The following is a 20,552-nucleotide window of genomic DNA, read 5'->3' on the forward strand; positions in this document are numbered from 1 at the left end:
GGTGTTCTCATCTCCGGCTCCAGCCTGTCTGCCTCCGGCAGCCTGTGATGAGACTCAGTTCATTATTTATTTCCTCTGACGGTGCCTTTTCCACAAGCTCTGAAACCGCACTGCCTGCCTGAGGAAAGATGAGCAGTTCCTGGCATTTGTGGTCACAGAGGCCTCATAGCCGTCCCTCTCGTAGGTGAGAGAAACTGAGGCCCAGAGAAGTACACTGGCCTTGCTGGCCAAAAATCACAGAGCTGGCTTCCACCCAGGAGGATCTGCCCTGGCGCCTCCCCAGAGTGAAGGTGATACGGGCTTTTTCACAGTAAGCCACTGAGCAGTAAACACAGGTCCAGAGGGGGTGTTAGTCCTGGTAAGACAAGAACTCAGCTCTCTAGCCCAGGCCTTCTATAGTGTAAGGAACTGAGGGCCACAGTTACAACGGAAAGAAATACATCTTTTAAAGTTAGGCTTGGGTATAAACTCCAGGACAGAACACTTGCCTGCCATGCTCGAGGCCCAAGCACTGCAAAAAAGAAACGTAATGAACTAGGCCAGGCGACATGATGACTCGGCATGTAAAAGCATCTACCTAGAGGCCAACGACCCAGTCACCCACGTGGCGGATGGAGAGACCTGACTCTCGCACGTTGCCTTCTGACCTCCGTGTGGGCGCCACAACCCGTACGTTTGCACGCACATGAATAAATGTAACTTCAGAATGAATGAGCTTACAAAGTGAAATATTCAGGTAAGATGACTTCATTCTGGTCACCACAGAAGGTTGGGAAGCTGTAAGGTCTCGGAAGGAAGGTCCTGGATCAGAGGAGAGGTATGTTGGTGGTTGGTGCTCATTAAATTGCTTCTTTCAGATGCACTGGGGCCTGGATAGGGAGTTGTCCTGCTCCTGTTTCTGGGGTTGGGGCTGCTGACCAAGGTAGGGAGTCAGGCAAGAGGCATAGTGTCCCTTTGTGGCTCAGCAGCTCTCCTCCCTGAGCGCCACAGGGAGGTCCCCTCACCCTCGTCATCCCTCTGTCCTGAGGCCTGGTGGAGGCATGGCTTCGGTCGTAAGCGCTGAAGTGTGTGTGCGTGCTCATAGGCTCAGGTCACAGCACACTGGTCACAAGAAATAGTTCTCCAAGCCACCTGGTGATGGCAATGCCTCAGAAGGCAGAGGCGGGAGGACCTCTGAGTTTGAGGCCAGCCTGGTCTACAGAGTGAGTTCCAGGATAGCCAGGGCGACACTAGGAGACAGACAGCCACACTGAGGGGAAAGACCTAAACCTGGTTCTATAGATACGGAGGCCAGTCCGTCTTAAACAGCAAACCTCAATGCTGCAGCAGCACTGCCCTGGCTCAGAGATTTCAGGAGCCACAGTGGGAATGGTGAGGTTGCTACCTGTCTCCTCTTCATGAGCCTCCACGCCCACACCCACCTCCACACCTATCCACACCCATACCTTACACCCACCTCCACACCCACACCTACACCCACATCCACACCCACCTTTGCACCAACTGCAGGCACCTGCTGAAAGCAGACCAAGGAGCCCACCATCCCTTAGCTTGCTCTCAAGCCCATTCAGCTACCCCTTGTTCATTCTAGCACTCATGCACTGTCTGCTCATTTAGCAAATGCTTCTCATGTACCGACGACTCCTTCTGTCTTCTCTCCCTTGGCCTTGAAGATAAGAGAGCACAAGAGCATTAGAGTTAGCACTGTCTGGACACCAGGGCCTCCCTGACTAGGGAAATAAGAAGGGTCTCTGACCTAAGGAACCAGGCCCAGAGGGAGGCTCTTCGTCGTAAATACTCCATGACATGCCCCTGAGCCATGCCATCCTGGACAGCAGTTACCTGTTACAGTCCAGGCTGACTACAAAAAAACCCTGTGTCTTGGGCAGCTTTGAAGTCTTCAGAGAATCTTGCTATGCCATTCCTATACGATTGACTTATTTTCCTCTTAAAGTGCCAGGAGAATGGGGATGGAGACAAAAGGCCTCTAAGAAGTAATCGGTAGGATTCTACCTGTTTTTTTTCTGATGAAAGCGGGTCTCAGGTACATAGAGAGCACCACATTCAGTAACCAGGTTGGAGCCTGAGAGATGAAACTAGGTATCACTTACTGAGCACCTACTGAATTCCAGGGACACTGGGGGTCTCCTCCGCAGAATGACTGCCAATGAGGGGAGGGTGCTTTTCCTGTTTACAGATGGCACAACTGAGGCCCCGAGAGATTTGCATGGCAGCCACGGCTCAAGCCCCAAAGGATGAGTTCTCTCTGCTGTGCAAGCCGGGAAGGCCCCAGCAGACTCCCCAGTCCTCACCTCCTACCTGTCCTGGTCATTTGTATAAGGGGGTCCATGCCTCCCTACCTCACCTCTGCACCCTAGAGAGGCTGCCAGCAACAACAGACTGGGGATTCAGGGTCTCCGGCAGTTCCTACTCCACCTCTATATTTATTCATTCATGTGGCTCTTGGGCCCCTCCCTGCAGGTCCGGGAGATGCCGAGTGTCCAGTGTCCTGTCCTATGTTCAGGCCACTCTCAGCATCCCTCCTGCACCACCTCTAGCTTCATCTCACAGCTGCTCCATTCATTTTCTCCCACGTTGCCCAAGACATCATCAGTGGTCAGGAAGGATCATGACACCCTTATGTGGCCAGCGGCTTCATTTCCCATGTGAGAGCCCTGACCTTCTCAGGACAAAAGATGACCATGATTGACAGTTTCCCCAGTGAGCCCTGGTGTGGTATCACCCTGGTGCTGGTAGCTGCCACGTCCCTCTGTATGTCGACTCCAGGATACTCCATGCTTCAAGCCTCCTGGTTGTGCCTTTAACTGTCATCCACCTCATTCTAGTTGGGACTAAGGATGGGGATGAGATACCACATTGCCCTTAGGGCTTGTTTTCATAGTCAGCCACAGTGTGAACGCACTGAAAGGGAATTTTCAGAAATCAATGGTTCGTAGATTTTTAAATAACATTACTATAAACATACTATTTCTATTTTATTTTCCTTTGTCTTTTATTGTGCCTAATTTGTAAGCTAAAAAATTAGTAAGTACTAATTTTGAAAAAGTGTACATTAAGTATTAAGTTTGAAACAGTCTAGTTCCATACACCTCTGGGAGTCCCCAAGGCTGAGGGACCACTGGAGTAAAAGCAAGGGCAGGCCACTAGCATCTTCTCAGCTCCACAGAGGTCCCAGAATTGTATCAGAATTTCTTTCTTCCTTGCAGGCCACAGAATCCAGTCCCTTCAGACATTCTGTAGGAGTGGGTTGGCTGACATCAGTAGGTAAACATGGAGGCTTTGCTTCGGCATCCCCTGTAGCCTTCAGGCTGACAGTGACTTACTCTGGGATTGGGCTTTTGCTTAGTTTGCATGTCCCCTAAGTTTCCCCAAAGGCAGCATCTTCTTGTGGGCCTCAGTCATAGGTCCTCTCCCTCTACACTGGGCCAGCTCAATGAAAGCAGACCTCAGACGGGTGCCAGGTGTGTGAGTCACAGGAACCCAGGCCTCCAGTTATGTGCAGATGAGAGCAGATGGAGGGGTTGTTTTTTATTTTTTGCTCCATTGCACTTAAGTCACATTTTCCTGCCCTTCAATCCAAGCTCTAAAAGCATTTGTGGTATAAAATCTGCCATCATCTGACCGACTCTACCGAAATAAAGCAGCTCCCTGCCGTCATCCTCCCTGAAAAGTGCCGCTGCGTCATGCACCAGGGCTGGTGGGGAGAGGCCTGGCCTGTTTAAAAACACTTCATCATAATCCCCACAGCGTCCCCCTTCCTCTTAGCTCCCTGGGGGGCTGCTCGGGTTTCTCAGGCTGTTATTACTGGAATGCCAGCTGCTCTGCTTCTAGGCCATCCACACAGACCTGCTCTGTCTTAGACCTTGCACGCCTCTGCTTAGCTCATCTCATGAAAACACCATTTGAAAGATAAATGCCAGTGTGGCTGCTCTCCTGTCACTGTCTCTGTCCTCTGGCTTCCCACCCCTTGGCATCAATTGATCCATTACGGCACCACTGCCACCCAGAGTCCTGTGGCAGTTATGTGTCAGTTATGTCCGTTCACGGGTGCACACCCAGAGCCCTGTATAAGTGTGCAAATAGTAATCAACAGAAGAAAGTGTGCACCTTTAATCCCTGCACATGAGAGGTAGAGGCAGGTGCTTCTCTGTGAGTCTGAAGCCAGTTTGATGTACATACTGGGTAATCAGGGCTACCCAGAGAAACCATGTCTTAAAAACAAAACAAAAATGTAATATATATGTATGTATATTAAGGCATACAAAGATACAGCTGCTCCTCCGTGTATGTCAGAGTTACATTCCATGTTCTCATCTTTTTCTTTCTTTTTTTTTCCCCTTCCCTTCTCCTTGCTCTGCCCCTGCTTGCTCCAGCCCAAAGTGCACTATAGCTGTCTTCAGACACCCATATGAGGGCATCAGATCTCATCATGTGGTTGTTGGGATTTGAACCCATGACCTCCTGAGGAGTAGTTTTAACTGCTGAGCCATCTCACAGCCCCTCATGTTCTTATTTTAAGTTGAAAACAGCAATATAAAAAATATACTTAGGATATACATGCCTTTAATTCCAACACTTGAAAAGCAGAAGCAGGGGAGCTCTGTGAGTTCAAAACCAGCTTGGTTCACATAGTGAGTTCCAGGACAGCCAGAGATATGCAGATACCCCATTTAAGTGTGTGTGTGTGTGTGTGTGTGTATACAAACTATATAATGTATATATCATTTTATATATTAATATACTGTATATTAAATAAACATTTATATAAATATTTTAATATACGTAAATATACATAGAATATATAATGTTAATATAATATTTTATATGATTATATATTATGAATATTTAATATGTATAAATTATATGTATACATATATATGTGTGTATATATAAGAATAAGAGCAAGCAGGCAAAAAGCTTTCTTCTTCCATGTTCTATATATAGGCTGCCAGCAGAAGATGTGGCCCAGATTAAAGGTGGGTCTTCCCACTTCAAATGACTTAATTTAAAAAAAAATCCTTCACAGATATAGTCAAATTGACAACTGACAGTAGCCATCACACCTATAGTTAGTCAGAGGCACCCAACAGGAGGTCTGTTTGCAGTGAAATGTAAGGACGTGGCCTTCAGTTTACTGAACGTTGTCCTGAAGTGGAGAAATTGTGGTTATGGACACGCCTTTGCACCACAGTAAAGCTGGACAATCCTAAGTCAGGTCTGAGGGGGGCCTTGTGAGTGTCAGTCCGGGAAGCAAATCCTTGAGGAGGTGAGAAAGACAACTCAGTTCATATTGGCTTCATCAGCCTGGACCAGACTCCAGGGAAAGGGTTTCAAGTGCCAACCATTCAGTTCTGCATGCCCAATAAAGCTTTAGGTGTGACTGCATAGAAACTCCTTTGCAGAGTACATATGGCCATGAGGGTGGCTTCTATAGCTAAAAAAGGCCTAGAATCTGGTGTGGTCTCTGGCAGCTTGCATAGAGGTCAGCAGGCCATAAATATAAAGTACATGTGGCAACTCCCCTAAAGTTGGGTTTAACTGGGAGCTAAAGGTTTAGGGAGGCAGAATCTGGAATAATCATTCTGGGAGATTTGGGTGAGGTCTTTCTCTATAGCAAAAGATGGGTGAGGTCCGCCACAGATAGCAAAAAGATCACCAGGTCATTAATTTCCTCTGGGCAGGAAAACGGGTATTTTTTGTCATCCATTGAAGAGAGGCCCCTGTGTGTTTAACATTCCTGGTTCCCTAGTGCTCTGTGGGCACAAGGACCTTTGTGATCCCAACACAAATCAAAGGCTCTAACTCATTTAGCTGGTGCATTTCTTACTGAAAAAGCAGTCAAGTTAGGAGCAAAGACACAGCTGGATATGGTGGTGCACTCCTGTAATCCCAGAACTTGGGAGACAGGGACAAAAGAATCAGAAGTCCATGTCATCCTTGGCTATATAAATTTGAATATAGTTAGTCTGGGCTACATAAGTTCCTGTCTCAATGAATAAGTAGGCAGATTTACAGAATGAGTAAATAAAAAACACAGGCTCTAATATTTTGAGCCCCAGTTCAGCCATTTGTTGAACATGATTCCAGACCTCTGAGCTTCTCTTTAGCCTTGTGATAGACATTTAAGGGGGTGTGGGGGGGGGCATCAGGTTGAAGAGATGGCTCAGTGCTTAAGAGCACTGGCTGCTCTTCCAGAGGTCCTGAGTTCAATCTCCAACACCCATATGGTGGCTCACAACCATCTGTAATAGAATCTGATGCCCTCTCCTGGTGTCCATGAAAACAGAGTACTCATACACATGAAGTAAATAAAAGATGGAGAGATGGTTCAACAGTTAATAGCACTGCTCTTCCAGAGGTCCTGAGTTCAATTCCCAGCAACCACATGGTGGCTCACAACCATCTGTAATGGGATCTGATGCCCTCTTCTGGTGTGTCTGAAGACAGCGACAGTGTACTCACATACATAAAGTAATTCGTTAAAAAAAAAAAAACTTTAAACACACACCCCAACATCCTATGGCTTACCTGGAGATTCTTTGAGGTCATAGGCCATGCCAGAGCCCTCTAAACAGTGTCTGTGCTGTGGCTGGGGAGTGTTCTAACTGTTGGACAGCTGCCACCACCTCTTCCTCTTCCTCTTCCCCCTCCTCTTCATCCCCTTCCTCTTCTCCCCCTCTTCCTCTTCCCTCTCCCCGCCCCCTCCTGCCAGCCTCAGCAATGGTAATGTTCACTTCCAGGCTACACTGAACAGTGTTTGGTGTCAACAAGAGGGCAAGTCCATACAATTCTGGCATCTGCCAATGCATGGGATGACTTGCTATGATGAAAATCTGTCTAGACCCAAATGTCGGGGAGGCCACTGGAAGCTTCCTTAGTAGTCCCCTCTGAGGCTGTTACCTTGCTGTTTGGAGTTTGCTGGATTACTGCCTATCAGCAGAGGGAATGCCAGCTCCAAAGACTGAGTGTTTCCAGTCCTAAGCATCCAGGCCATTTGCCTATTCAGTCACAGCAGACACTGGATCTGTCAGATCCAGACTCCAGTGCCAGATGAGCTGCATACATATGACCTTGGGGGATCAGGCACCACATTTCAGACCCTCCATCATTTATCTGAAGATGGATCATAAATAGCTGGGAAGCCTATAGTAGAGGTTAATATTACAGGCACCAAGGTCAAGTCAGACCTGAGTTCAAATCACAGCTACTTGGTGAACTTTGGGAAGTGCCCTCACTTTCCTCACCTGTGAAATGGGTCTAATACTCCCCTTCCTCCTTTAGAAAGTTCATCTGGAAACTAAAGGAGCTGACACAGGTGATAATTGCTTTTATTGTTATCTAGTTCATCATCCAACAAGTGGTTCTCTTTGATCCCCGAATACCATCAGCGACAAGGTGGCAAACCAATTGGGTATTATGGGCAGCGTGTCTTCATGAGTGAGCTTCTCGTGATGCAGGAGGGTTCCAGCCTGGTGCCTCTCAGCACTGATCTCTTGACACACTCTGTTCTCTCACCCTCTTGCAGATCTGTGCGATCATCGGTGGGACCTTCACTGTCGCCGGCATTCTGGACTCCTGCATCTTCACAGCCTCAGAAGCGTGGAAGAAGATCCAGCTGGGCAAAATTCACTGACCTCCTGCTCAGCCCAGTGACTGAGGACCAGGAACCCTGCTAGTCCTGCCTCCAGCGTCCTATCTCCTTCTGCCTTCTCTGGCCCAGTGTGTATGGGAGGAGGGGGGTGATGGTAACAGGTGGCACCAGGTTCCGCACCTACCTCTCTCCCCATGTTTTAGATAAATTAACACTGCCTGGAGTCATGGTGTCCCTTTTCCTGCAGAGCCCCAAGACCAGGGTCAGGCATAGGGAGGTACTCCGGGGATGCTGGTGACCTCTCGTGGGAAGGCTGTAGTCTTTTCTCCGTTAGGGAAGAGCCTAGAGTCCAAACAGACAAACTTTCAGACAGGCTTTGACAATCCTTAAGCCCCACCATTTGGACATGCTAACAGCTTGATTTGTCCGCTGGGCAGCCAACCTGCGCTCTCAGCCTTGGGACCACACTGCCCAAGGTCCTGCTGCTTGACACTTTCGACATGGAACGGTACTTGGCAGGGAAGCCTGTAGACACGGCACTGTAGCTGCAACTTGCTTCTGCCTCATTGCTTCACACCCAACCTAGAGCCTGGGTCTTTATCTCCTACCCCAACCCTGCCTCCTACGGAACAGATGCCCAGTTGCTTGGCAGAATGGTGGAGACTCAGATTTACCCACCAGTCCTGAGGCAGCTCACAGGTGCCCCTTCCTCTCTTGTCTTTGCTCTTCTGAATCCCCCACCAATGTGCCTCAGCTGCTGTGCTATGCGGCAATAGCATTGCTTGGTGAAGGGGCTGGTTCCCATGGCAACTACCACCCTCCCCCCACCCCACCCCCCGCCCAGTTACATTCTGCAGTGCCAAGGGATAGGGCCATGTGACTGGAAGGTCATCCTTGGATGGCCACATAAGGCACAGTTTGTACATTTTGTCCAAACCTGAAGCATCCCTCCCCATGAACCACAAATGATCATGTCTTGATGTCCACCTTTGGCCCCAAGGCCTTAGCTGGGGAAATGAAGCAGTCGAGTTTCTTCTCTTTGCATCTCTACCTTGCAGGCTCCCAAAGGATGCCCAGCATCTGGGACCCACTTGCTATTGAGATCCCCTACTAGCTGAGCACATGCCAACTCATTCTTAGCCCCAGGGGGCTCCAGTGTCTCCCCCATTTCCCCTTTCCTGTTTCTCCCTCATCCTTCCCTTTTTTTCCTAAAGGGAGGGGCAGTGGTCCAGGCATGAATTCCATGCAGAGAATTTTAGCTATGCTCTCACGTCCAGAGAGAGAGCCACAGGCCTGGGCTTCGTTTATATCGAGATTGTTTGCATACTTTTGTAATGACGGGAGTCTCCAGTAGGAAGTTTTGGGGGTTTTTTGTTTTTGTTTGGTTTTGTTTTTGTTTTTCTTGATCTCTTATGGGTAGCTGGATTCTCTGCCATTTGTAATTTTTGCCTCTGATTCTAATTAGCAAAGTTTCCCTTTTTATATGAGTTGACTCTTATTGTGTATGTAAACTGCCCCTGAGTTATTTCTGGTATCTGTCCACTTGGCTAGATTTCTTAACTTCTTTTAAACATTTTGTTCCACAGTTTAAGAAACCAGTCCGTTTGTGTGAATCTGTCACCTGTGGAGGGTGGGGCAGGGTGGGATGGGGTGGGAACTGTGTGGCATGCATATGCGTTGAAATCCCACTTTTGTAAGGACACAGGGGATGTCAGTTTCCCGTGGAAGAGACGCCTCTGGCCTGTTGTTCTTGTAAAGGCATTCTCAAAGGGACATATGCTTTGATTCTTTCCCACTCACTGGGTTCAATTAGATATTAAAAGCTGCTTTTCAGAAATATTGCTGTGACTCCACGTTGGTGGTGGCTGGGTAGCCCAGAGGCTAGGTCAGGAGTGAGAGTGAAATTTAATTCTACAGAAAGAACAGAGGTTGACAATGCTGAAGAGAGCCAGGTGGTGACACACGCCTTTGATTGATCCCAGCTTGTGGGAGGCATGGCCAGGCAGATCTTTGTGAGTTCAAGGCCAGCCTGATCTACAGAGTGAGTTCCAGGACAGTCAGGGCTACTCAGAGAAACCCTGTCAAGAAAAACAAGAGTAATAAAGCCAGGTGTGGTGGCACATGCCTTTAATACCAGCACTTGGGAGGCATTGGCAAAATCTACGTTGAGTTCAAAGCCAACCCAGTCTACAGAGAGACGATTTGGAAGGGGAGCAGGAGGGGTGGGGGGGGGGAGAGGAAGAAGAGGAGGTCTGCAGAGACTCTTGTAGGATAAGGTTACAAACCATTGACCTTGAAGAATCTAGTTGGCTTTATTCCAGTCAGACTATCTGTAGAGGGTTGTAGGAGCTTCTGAAGAGAGGGTTTCTTCTGATCAAGTTTACCTATGGCTACCTTAGGAGGACAATACCCTGGGAGGAGGGGATCCTGATGTCACGGAAGGCCCACAGGTGAGGCGCCCAGGCTGGCAGTCCACTCACCCATAGAACAACTAGTTTTGCTAAAGTGTTTGCTAAAAAACAAAAGAACCATTTCCTGTCTGTTCTCAGGCAGTAGTTTCCAGAACTTTTGAGAGACCCAACTGGGGATGCCACATGTCTGGAGAACAGACCACCAAGGAACTTTCTCCATGGATACTCCTTGGTACAGGATGAATGAATTGACAAATGTATTTCAAGTTGACATAGAACATTGAAGAGATACATTTTCATTTTTATGATTTCTCCTTTTTTGATGACCTCTACCAAACTATAGACGAGGGTTTGCAGAGCAGGCCCATAGAAAACTGAATCGTAGGCGGGGGCCCTGGACTGCAGTGCTTCTTAGAGGCAGTGGTGGAGGAGCATCCCAGGGAGAGGCTCAAGTGCTTGGATAGATGGGTGCCATCATGGAGGAAGCCTGGAAAGAAGGGAGGTGTAACAGTGGGGCTCAAAGGAAGGAGGAGCAGTAGTGGGTTTAAGTCCTTCAAATGAGGCTAAGTTTTTTTATATACTAGAAACAATGACAAGCCATTAGAGGTCTGAATCCTTTTTTAAGAGAAAAATTTGGGGGCGGAGGATAGAGGAGATGGCTCATCGGGTAAAGGAATTTGCTGTAAAAGGAAGACCTGTAGCTGGTCTTTGCTACTTTCTGGGTTCTTTTCCCACCCTTTATCCCCCCCCTCCCCGCAGTTTCACCCGCTATCAATACATAGGAAAGGATAGAAGGGAGAGACAAAGGGAGATCTCTGAATCTAATTTTTTTCTTGTTCCTTCTTTGGTTTAGGACTACTAACAAACTGCAACCAAGCCCCTCACCCTCCAGCCTCCTCCACCCTCCTCCACCCTCCACCCTCCACCCCCCACCCCCCACCCCGCACCCTCCCCCCTCCACCCTCCACCCTCCACCCTCCACCCTCCACCCCCAAACGACCAACAACCACCTACAATGCCTCTTTGGGCCCTACCATTTATATACTCTCTGAGAAGTTCCCAGAATTCTAAATAATGCACAATCACAGAAAGTATCTGCAGTTGGCAAAACCACGCCCCTGCTAGAGCATGAGGCAAGTCCCAGTCAGCTGCTTCGGACAGTCCAAAGCAGCCCCACAGCCCACCCAGGGATTAAAGTGAAAGCACATTCTTATACTTTTGTGTTTTTAAAGAAACCATAATTCCAAAATTGTCACTACAGCCACCAGTCCTGTTGGCCCATATGATGGGAGAATTCCCTCCCTCGATGCCATGGGACATCATGTATGAATGTCTACACACACACGTAAATACAGACATGAAACTTTAAAAAAAAACAAAACAAAACAAAACTAAGGGCCAGTGAGATAGCTCAGCTGGTGTACCTGATGACCTGAGTTCAATCCCAGAACCCATGTAAAGGTGGAAGGAGAGAGACCATCACAAAGTTTGCCCTCTGACTTATGTACATGTGCCATGGCATATGACCACTGTCCCGTATAATAATAAAATTAGTTTATTTTAAAACTGGTTTCTGGCTAGAGATGTAGCTCCCTACCCCCCCACCACCACCAAAACAACAACCAAAGAAGCCTGGTATGTGCTTCTAGAAGGTTCCTTATCTGAAGATAGACACTGTAGCTTGTGAATGTGAGCAGGAACTCGTAAAGGAGAACATTCTCTGAAGACCCTTTTCCCTCCCCACAGCTGCTCCCAGCCAGTTCTTTGCTGGTGAGGTCATGCATTTCATTCTAACCCATCACTGAGAGGACTGAGCATTCTCAGCATGCCAGGAAGAAACAGAGGCGTAATCACACCCTGGCACAACTAGCAGGTGGTAAAGTTGAAATTCCAACCCAGAACCGCCTGACTACGGGGTTCTGAAGAAACTCGGGGCCTTCCTCAACCCCAAAGTCATCAGAGCTGTATCAAAATAGCCAGAAACGGCGGGAGGATCAGAGCAAGGGGGCCTTTTGTCTCTTTTCTTTGGTCTTTTTTTCCTTTAAAATAATAGTTCTCAACCCTACTAATCTTGAGACCCTTTAATATAGTTCTCATGTTGTGGTGACCCCCAACTATAAGATTGTTTTTGTTGCTACTTCATAACTGTAATATCGTTGCTGTTAGAAATTGTAAATACTCTCAGAAGTAGAGAGTTGTCTGAGGGGTCGAGACCCATAGGTAGTTAGATAAATAATAGTTGAGAACTATTATTTTAAACCGTGCTGAGAGAGTGGGGATAAACAGTGCCCCCGTGTCTCCTATCAAAGCTCTGTATGGGCCTTGTGGAGAGGCCGAATGATCACTACTTGACTGAACGTCTGAGGGAAAACAGCAGGGAAAGACCTGAATGTGCAGAAGAGTCTGAATAAAGGAGCCAGAGAATGAATGAACTCACTCTCATGAAGGTCTGCTGTGAGGACAACTGTGATCCTGCTGGGCACAGTCATGCTGACACATGCTCCCGAGTTTCCATAGAAACGTCGAAAGTGACTGATGTTAGGCACGGTGGCACACACCTTTAATCACAATAGAGGCCACCGATAGCCGCCTTTCCCAAAGCCTTCCTACCTGGACACACTGGCAGTGGGTGGCACTTCCGCTGCCGTGGTCTCTTTAACTACAGCAGCACACTTTGTCCAGATGGAGCCTGCCTTCAAAAATCTCCAACACTGATTGCAGAGGCCTCTAGAATAAAGTACTAAACGGGACCCTGCAATCGTCAGAGCTTCAGTAATACTGTTTTGGACAATTTCTCTTGCATACTACCAACTCTCATAAACTAAGAATATGCACAGGACCAGTGGGAAGGTGGCTTTTTGGCTTTGAGCAAGACATCTTTTCTATATCGTAGGGTCTCCATTTGTTAAGTGAACATTACAACCTCTTATCCAGAATCTGGCACAAAGTAGCTGTTCAGCCCATGCACCGTGAGTGGATGAATGGGAGGGCTAGAGGACGAACAAATAATACTTTGCACAGAATAATCACTTTTAGGTTTCTAAGATGAAAACAGCAGAAAGTGAAAGCCCTTTCCCTCCCTCCTCGCTACTACAGTGCTCAGGGAGGGAGGGGCCTTTACAGGGCAAGTGCCTCCTCCACAGCTCAGGCACAGCCAGGAAGGACCAGACTTCACTCCCAGAGGATGCGCAGCGTGTCCCAATCTAACGAACCTGCAGGTGGCGCCCGCGCTACCAGAAATCTTCTAACAGAGGAGCGCGGAGCTCTGTGCAAGGTTGAGGAGAGGAAGGCAAGGGCCTGAAGGTGGGCGGTGGGGGGTGGGGAGGGAGGGCGCTGGCTCAAGAAGGTTCTTTCCCAAAGCGCTCAGTTTAAATAAATAAATTAATAAATAAATAATAAATAAATAAATAAAATAAACAGTAGAGAAAGCACACTTCACACTGTCGCCAGTGTGGCGCATTGCACATATTTCCATCAAACAAAGCTAACGGTTTGCATCATTGTGATTAATTTTAGGAGTCAGCGCTGAGCGCCAGTCCCCGGCATAAAAAGCCGAAATGTGAAGAGCACTGTAGATGCAAAGGCTGTCTTTTGGACTATCTGGAGTGAGCCCACGCATCTGATTTTTCTTAGGAGGACTGATTATAACTGCTATGTGCCAGATGCTGTTCTGAACACTCTAGGAAACTCGTTTAATTCTCATGACAACCTAAGATCATATTCATTCTACAGATCAGAAAATTAGAACTATAAAGCTGGGCAGGTCCTATGTCCAGTAAGAAAAACACACTTGGCCGGGCAGTGGTGGCGCACGCCTTTAATCCCGGCACTTGGGAGGCAGAGGCAGGTGGATTTCTGAGTTCGAGGCCAGCCTGGTCTACAGAGTGAGTTCCAGAACAGCGAGGCTTACACAGAGAAACCCTGTCTCGAAAAACCTAAATAAATAAATAAATAAATAAATAAATAAGACACACTTGGGACCAAGTATGGCTTTATGATCCAAGCCAGGGCTAAACAAACAACGGAGGGGGAGGGGGCAGAGGGAGTCCAAACATTGGTTCTCCCTAAAAATCTTGGAAGGTGAGAGAATGCTTTTTTTAAAATTCAGATTTGAGGGACAAGGAAGTGTAAGTCGGTGGTATTGTATGTGTTTAATATGTTGTTACTAGATTCTATCTCTAGCACCAATAAATTACATTCTATTTTAATTTAAAATAATTCAGATATAACCGTGACCTTCGACCATGTGTTTTTATAGAATTGTAGTGGGACCCAAATTTTTGTATACAGAACTTCTTAGTAATTCTGAAGAAGCCAGTCAGATGGCTTTTGAAAGGTTTGTCATGGTGTAAAGTTTGGACAACGTACAAATCAGACTGTCACATGGGTAGGGCTCACCCAAAATGAACCAGACACAAGTGGAAAATATTTAGATTTGTTTTAAAGTTCATCTATACTGAATATGTACATATATATGTATATGTATATATATATATATATATATATATATATATATATATATATATATATATAGAGAGAGAGAGAGAGAGAGAGAGAGAGAGAGAGCGCAAACATTATGATGGAATAGATTTGAATATCCATGGACGGAGGTTCTGTATCCAGGATGCTGAGAATAACTGTGTAGTACATACCTGTTAAGTTTCAAACCCTGACTGAGGTGCCTATTTAACATACTAAAGTGCATCTGGCCTCCAGGTTCTCCTAGCATCCCTAGGGATGCTTTTCATGGTATGGCCGGCATACCCTGCCCTCTACCCTGAGCTTGACCTGCACTGTTCTTCCCTATATAATCCAGACATTTTGGTTACCCACCCTTCCTTTTTGTACCTTTGGCCTCCTGACTGCTGCACTTGGTCCCTTCCCCCCCACCCCACCCCACCCTTCACCCCCCCCACCCCCGCCTTTGCCTTTCCTCCCCCTCTCCCCATGTGGCTCAGGGTCAAGACTATTCTGGACTCTCCCAGATGTGTCTGCCTCTGGCTGTGTCTCTCCTTCATCTATAGTAACCTTTCTTTTTCACCATACCTAGGAGCAGTCATGTCCTTCCCTTTTTCTTTTTCCTTTCTTTTTTCTTTTTCTTTCTTTCATTCAATACTTCTACAGACTCCGGAACGGGGGGGGGGGGGGGGGGGGAGCGGAGCAGATCTGGAGGGAGTCCATCCTCAGTGGTGTCCGAGTCGGCTAAAGCCTGTCTAAATACCCAACAGATATTATACAAATTAGATGGTTGGTTTGTTTATGAGAGAGGGTCTCATACACTCCAGGCTAGCTCTTAACTTTTGATCCCCTGGGCGCCACCTCCCCAGTACTAGAATGATAGGAATGAGACATCAAGCCAGGCTAGAAAGGGTCCCAAAGCCCTGGGTTCGGTCCCCGACACAAAACCAGAAACTGAAGCCAGAAAAGCATCGATGAGCTTCTGTTTCAGGCCCCACAAAGCGGTTCCCTTAGGGTTTCCAGCCTGAGGTCCTGCCTACTCGGCTACCCGGAGAGACCATACCAAAGCTCAACTCCCGCCGCAGGGGGCGCTGTTCCACTTTCCTGAGGCAGGAAGCGGAGACGCTTATCTCTTCTGTGCTTTGGCTACAGAAAATGTCATTTCCGGGCCTGCGCACACGCCACCGGAACCGGAACCGGCGAGTGAGCAGTAGTGGCTGCTCTAGGACCCTGAGTCAGCCCCTTGCCTACCTCCTGCGCCGCTTTTTGGGGGCGATCACCAGGCAGTTTCATCCCTTGGTGACCTCGGACCGCAGCATAAGCCTTAAACGCCATCTCACTGCCCCCTCCCATGCTCCGAAAGACCATGTCTTCCCCTCTGTCCAAGGAACAGCGGCAGAAGTAGAGCGTCTGCTCCATGCCCATTTGCAAGGACGACAAGGGTACATCCAAGGGTCCTCGAGTTTTAGTTACCCAGGGGCATATAGCTCATTCACCCCCTTAACATGAAATCCTGCAGGAGTTACATACCACCAAGACCTCAGCAAGGCGGCAGAGCGACTGCTGACGTGCTAGACCGGGGCCACTACAGTGCATTGAGTCCCCTTTGCCCTTGTCACAAGCAAACTATCTCCAGGTACTGCTAGATGATCGTCCCCAGTTGAGAACCATTGTTTTAGGGAATGAAGTGGGATAAAGTGAGGGGCTTTGCGTATTGGACATCTGATGGTGGTGGTGGTGGGGGGATTCGTAAGGAAATATAACTGGAGTGAAGTGGAAAGAGTAAGGGCAATGCCAGTGATGGGCAGGCCGTGCTGAGTGGTTCCGAGTGCGCACTGCTCTTACAGAGGGTTAGAGTTTAGCTCCTAGCACCCATGTCCGGCAGCTCACAACTGCCTGTAATTCCAGCTGTAGGGGGATTGCATGCCCTGGCCCCTGTGGACACTGCAGTCATGTGACATACACAGACTTATACACCTCATTACACATAGGCCAGCACTGAGGAAGCAGAGGGAGACACAAATCTCTAAGCTTGAGGCCAGCCTGGTCTACAACTCTAGTTCAAGGATAGCCAAAGCTAGAGAGAGAGAGACCCTATCTTGAAAAACCAATATGAACCTGAAAATGTTTGCCTTATTTAAAGGAGAAAGTCAAGAGGCTTCAGGCCACCACAACCTTGGAAATAACTCTCCTTTGCAAACAAGCTGGAAAATTGATATTCTCTTCTTTCTCCACATAGCCTTCCTGCTACTGCTCTGTTCCCCATTTCATAGTCTGGCTTCTCAGAAGAAGTTGTCTACACCTGCCAGGCATGGTGATCTACGCTTTTATTCCCAGCACTCAGGAGATGGAGGCATTCGAATCTCTCAGGCCAGCCTGGTCTACAGAGCAAGTTCCAGAACAGCAAAGAGACCTTGTCTCAAAAGAGAGACAGAGAGACAGAAACAGACAGAGAGACAGAGACAGACAGAGAGACAGAGAGAGGCCTGTGCTGTGTTAGCACTCACTAGTGGATGCTCTCCAGTCTCATCCCTGTCCTGGCTGCTTAGGCTGAGGTTATCAGTAACCTGTGTGACTAGATCCAGTGGCCACATTCATTGGAGGTGACACCACCACATCTATGTAAACATGCTAATGCATACAGTTGCTTGCAACATCTCAGACTTCTTTTCTGCTTATTCCTCTCCTCTGATCCCTAACTCCTAGAGTTCAAGACCTGGGTCTGGTCTAATGTTTCTCTATCTACACACATACATCAATAGGTAGCATTGTATTCTCCGAGCTTAGGATGTGTGCACTGTGGTAGCAACTCCCCACTTTTTGGATTTAACTTGAGACACGATGTCACTTTTAGCTTAAGCTGGGGTTTGTTTGCTGACTGTGCTAGGAAGCACTCTGCTGCTAAGACACCGGCTCAGACTTCTAGAGCAGTCTTGGTCCTAACATCCATGCTGCTTCTCAAATCTGACTTTCTTCTCAACTTCTATATCTTAGTAAGTGTCATATCTCAGCACATGTCAAGACTCGACATGATAGCCCTCACAGAGTGGGGTCATCTCCCTGTAATCCCAACGCTTGTCCTATTGCGACAAAAGCCATTCGTATCAGCTTAGTCACTTCTCATGTCTCCTGATCAGTGGTGACACTTGTATATTTACTTGTTAACTCTTTACTGCCTCTCACACTTAGCTCTGTGTGCCAGAGAGCCGTCTTGTTTGTTGGCTGGTCTCAGTCCAGAGCCTGGCTCCTAACAGGGCTCTGTCAACACTTGTTAAACAGGGGGAAAAATGTATTAACTAGATGAATATAAAAGGATATAAAGGAGTATCATATAAAGGAGTGTGTGTGTGTGTGTGTGTGTGTGTGTGTTCATACCTCATATACGTGCATGTGAATTATGTTCTCTTTTAGGTGTGAAGAAACTGAAACTCAAGTTAAATAATGCAGAACATGTAGCTGAGGATGACGTTGGACTTAGGATTTTCCCGAGTGCTGGAATTACGGCATGCACTACCATGGTAGACCGCTGCAGTGCCAGGGCCTGTGAGTTATAAGCGCATTCCCCATTGCCAACTTCACAACCAGGCACAGGGTAGTTTTGTGGTTGTGGTGCTGGGGTCTGACATAAGACATCAGGCAACCACAGGACAAGTGTACAGCGCGCGCGCGCGTGCGCGCGCACACACACACACACACACACACACACACACAAAGCTAGCCCTGGCTGCCAAGACTGTTTTATTCACAAATTTATATGTTCAGCCCACGTGTTCCTGACAGCTTCCTCCCTGTGCTGTGCTGTCCTAGGTGGTCTGAGGGTATCACAAAGGTCAGCAAGGTAATCCCAGTGTGCAGAAACCAGTATGTCACCTACATCAAGTGGGTACAGCATAAGAAGGCTAAGGACCCAGTTGTCTACATGGACATCCAACCCAGCAAGGGTTCCCTGGCTGGGTGAGGGCATGTCAGAGCTTTCTGAACAGATGGCCGTGTCTAGGCAGGCCTAGTGGCATCAACAAGAGACTACAGCAGCAGTTTGCAACCTGTGGGTCAAGATCCCACAGAGGTTCCATCTCAGATATTTACATTACGATTCATAACAGTAGCAAATTTATAGTTCTGAAGTAGCAATGAAATACTTTTATGATTGGGGTCACCACATCATGAAGAGCTGTATTAAAGGGTCGCAGCATTTGGAAGGTTGAGAACCATTATTTTAGAGGCGCTTCTGTCTTGCCATTCTTGATGAAGCACTGTTCACCCATTCACTCTCATTTCACATGCTGAAGAAGCTTTCTTCTCTGACCTCAGATCTGTAAACTGCATGGTTAGGGTCTTGTCTTCTTAATTCTTGAATTGTTACCTAGTAACTGGTGAGAATCCAGATTTTTTTCTAAGCAGTGCATCTTGCCATCTAGGAATGTAAGCAAAGTTTCCATCCCTTGTCAGCAGTCACTGAGCTGTGGGAACCTCAGAGAATCCAGGGTCTTGAGGCTGGCTGGCAGGAGGAACCCAAGGCAGGGTCCACTGCTTGGGATTTTGGAGATTTTAAAGTCCTTCCACTTACAACTCTTTTGTCTCCTGACAGGTGGTTATCGCCATGCTGGAACCAGGCAAAGACCGGAAAATAATTGTTGAACGCAAAGCCAAGTCTCCAAAAGTTGGGAAAGAGAAAGGCCAATGTAAGGAGTTCACTGAGAGTGCAAGGGTGAGCATAAGTGTTGTGCTGTAGGGGTTGACCAGAGAGGCCTTGTGCGGCTTCTTTTCAAAGTATGTCTGAGGTGTTTCATCGTCCACCTGTTTTGCTACTGACTGTAAGTCTCCTTTTGCAGTTTTGACAATTTACAAATAAAAACTGGAATCATTTCCTAATTCCATGTGGCATTTGCATTATTTTATAAATAAAGGCCATTTGTCCCTCTGCCAGTCTCTCAAATATTTATATGTGGAGCAGCACAGTAGCAGTGATAGGCCTCATTCTTTGTACCTGAGGAGGGGGCAGGGCAGGGCTCTGGTTTCTGAGGCAGGGGGTTGCCTGATTGGTATCAGGATACCAGCTGGCATCCTCAGAACCCACTGGGTTCCTGCTGCTGTTCGTTTGCACCCCAGGCCTCACAGATGGTCCTCAAGCTTCCTGACTGCTGTTCCCAGATCCCTTCCCAACCGTATGAACCAAGTCACTCACAGCGCCTTGACCACACTCCCTTCCCCAAGGCCTTGACTTCCTAAATATGTTTTCTAGTTGAAGTGTTCCCCCACTGGAACTAACACAGGACTAGCAGTCTGTGCTGAGATTCAGCTCTCATTTTGTTTGTCCTTGTATTTTGGTTTTTACCCAATTCTGACATTTAAGATGTGGGATTTCAATCCTGTTAGACTTGGTTGCATGGCGCCCTCATTCCCTCCTGCATGGGGCTGAGGCTTGACCTCTCCCTGCCTTTGTCTGGCTCCTACTGGCATGTGGATTTTAGACTCCATTACATTTCACGATTAAGCTTTAGGATAGATGTGACATACTGTCAGCCCCGGAAGTCATCCTTTGATCAGAATGCATTAGTTAGATTTTACTCCTTTGCATGCTGCAATGGAACACAGGACCTTGAGTATGTCAGACATATGCTGTACCATCTAGCCACTTCCTGTTGTCTCTGTAAGCAAAGCAAAAATTCATAGGCATGGGGGCACACAACTTTAATCTCAGCACCGGGGAGGCAGAGGCAGGTGTATTTTTGAATTCAAGGTCAACCTGGTCTACAGACAGTATCTTAAAAAAAACAAAAAACAAAAAACAAAAAAAACAAAAACAACAAACAAAAACTACACTACTCTTTCTTGTTTTACTTTTTCATCAATTACTGTAATTTTTATATAAGGTCTCACTATGTAACCCTAGCTGGCTGGCCTTGAAGTCATAATCCTTGTCTCCAGAATGTGGGGATAACAGGTAAGCAGTGCCTGTCTTTAAGGCTGTGAGTATTGAAGTATCAGTTCACCCCCTAGCCTGACTGTAGGGGTGACATGCTTGTTACCCTTAGTTTCCATCTCTCACTTGTTCGTATTCCTGGTGGCGA

At 47.4% G+C, this 20,552-nt stretch overlaps 2 protein-coding genes across 6 annotated transcripts in view; both read left to right on the plus strand.

Moving 5' to 3' along the window:
• The window catches only part of Ergic1 (endoplasmic reticulum-golgi intermediate compartment 1), a 93,171-nt gene extending 83,722 nt beyond the window's left edge, over positions 1 to 9,449 (plus strand). For 3 of the 5 annotated variants that reach the window (XM_076937068.1, XM_076937069.1, XM_076937067.1), the window contains 2 exons: positions 3,228 to 3,285; positions 7,547 to 9,449. In XM_076937068.1, coding sequence (XP_076793183.1) covers positions 3,228 to 3,285; positions 7,547 to 7,674 — 186 coding nt within the window. In that variant the 3' untranslated portion in view covers positions 7,675 to 9,449. The remainder of the gene's footprint in view (positions 1 to 3,227; positions 3,286 to 7,546) is intronic. The other 2 variants (XM_034505072.2, XM_076937070.1) reach the window with 1 other exon arrangement.
• A 6,187-nt stretch (positions 9,450 to 15,636) lies between these two features.
• Positions 15,637 to 19,353, plus strand: LOC117711595 (uncharacterized). Its single transcript, XM_076935272.1, is given in 5 exon segments — positions 15,637 to 15,780; positions 16,625 to 16,976; positions 17,893 to 17,948; positions 19,070 to 19,245; positions 19,247 to 19,353. Coding segments are annotated over 5 exon segments (801 nt in total). The 3' UTR covers positions 19,320 to 19,353.
• The last annotated feature ends 1,199 nt before the right edge of the window (positions 19,354 to 20,552 follow it).

The sequence above is a fragment of the Arvicanthis niloticus genome, chromosome 6 (assembly GCF_011762505.2).
Source record: "Arvicanthis niloticus isolate mArvNil1 chromosome 6, mArvNil1.pat.X, whole genome shotgun sequence".
Taxonomy (NCBI): domain Eukaryota; kingdom Metazoa; phylum Chordata; class Mammalia; order Rodentia; family Muridae; genus Arvicanthis; species Arvicanthis niloticus.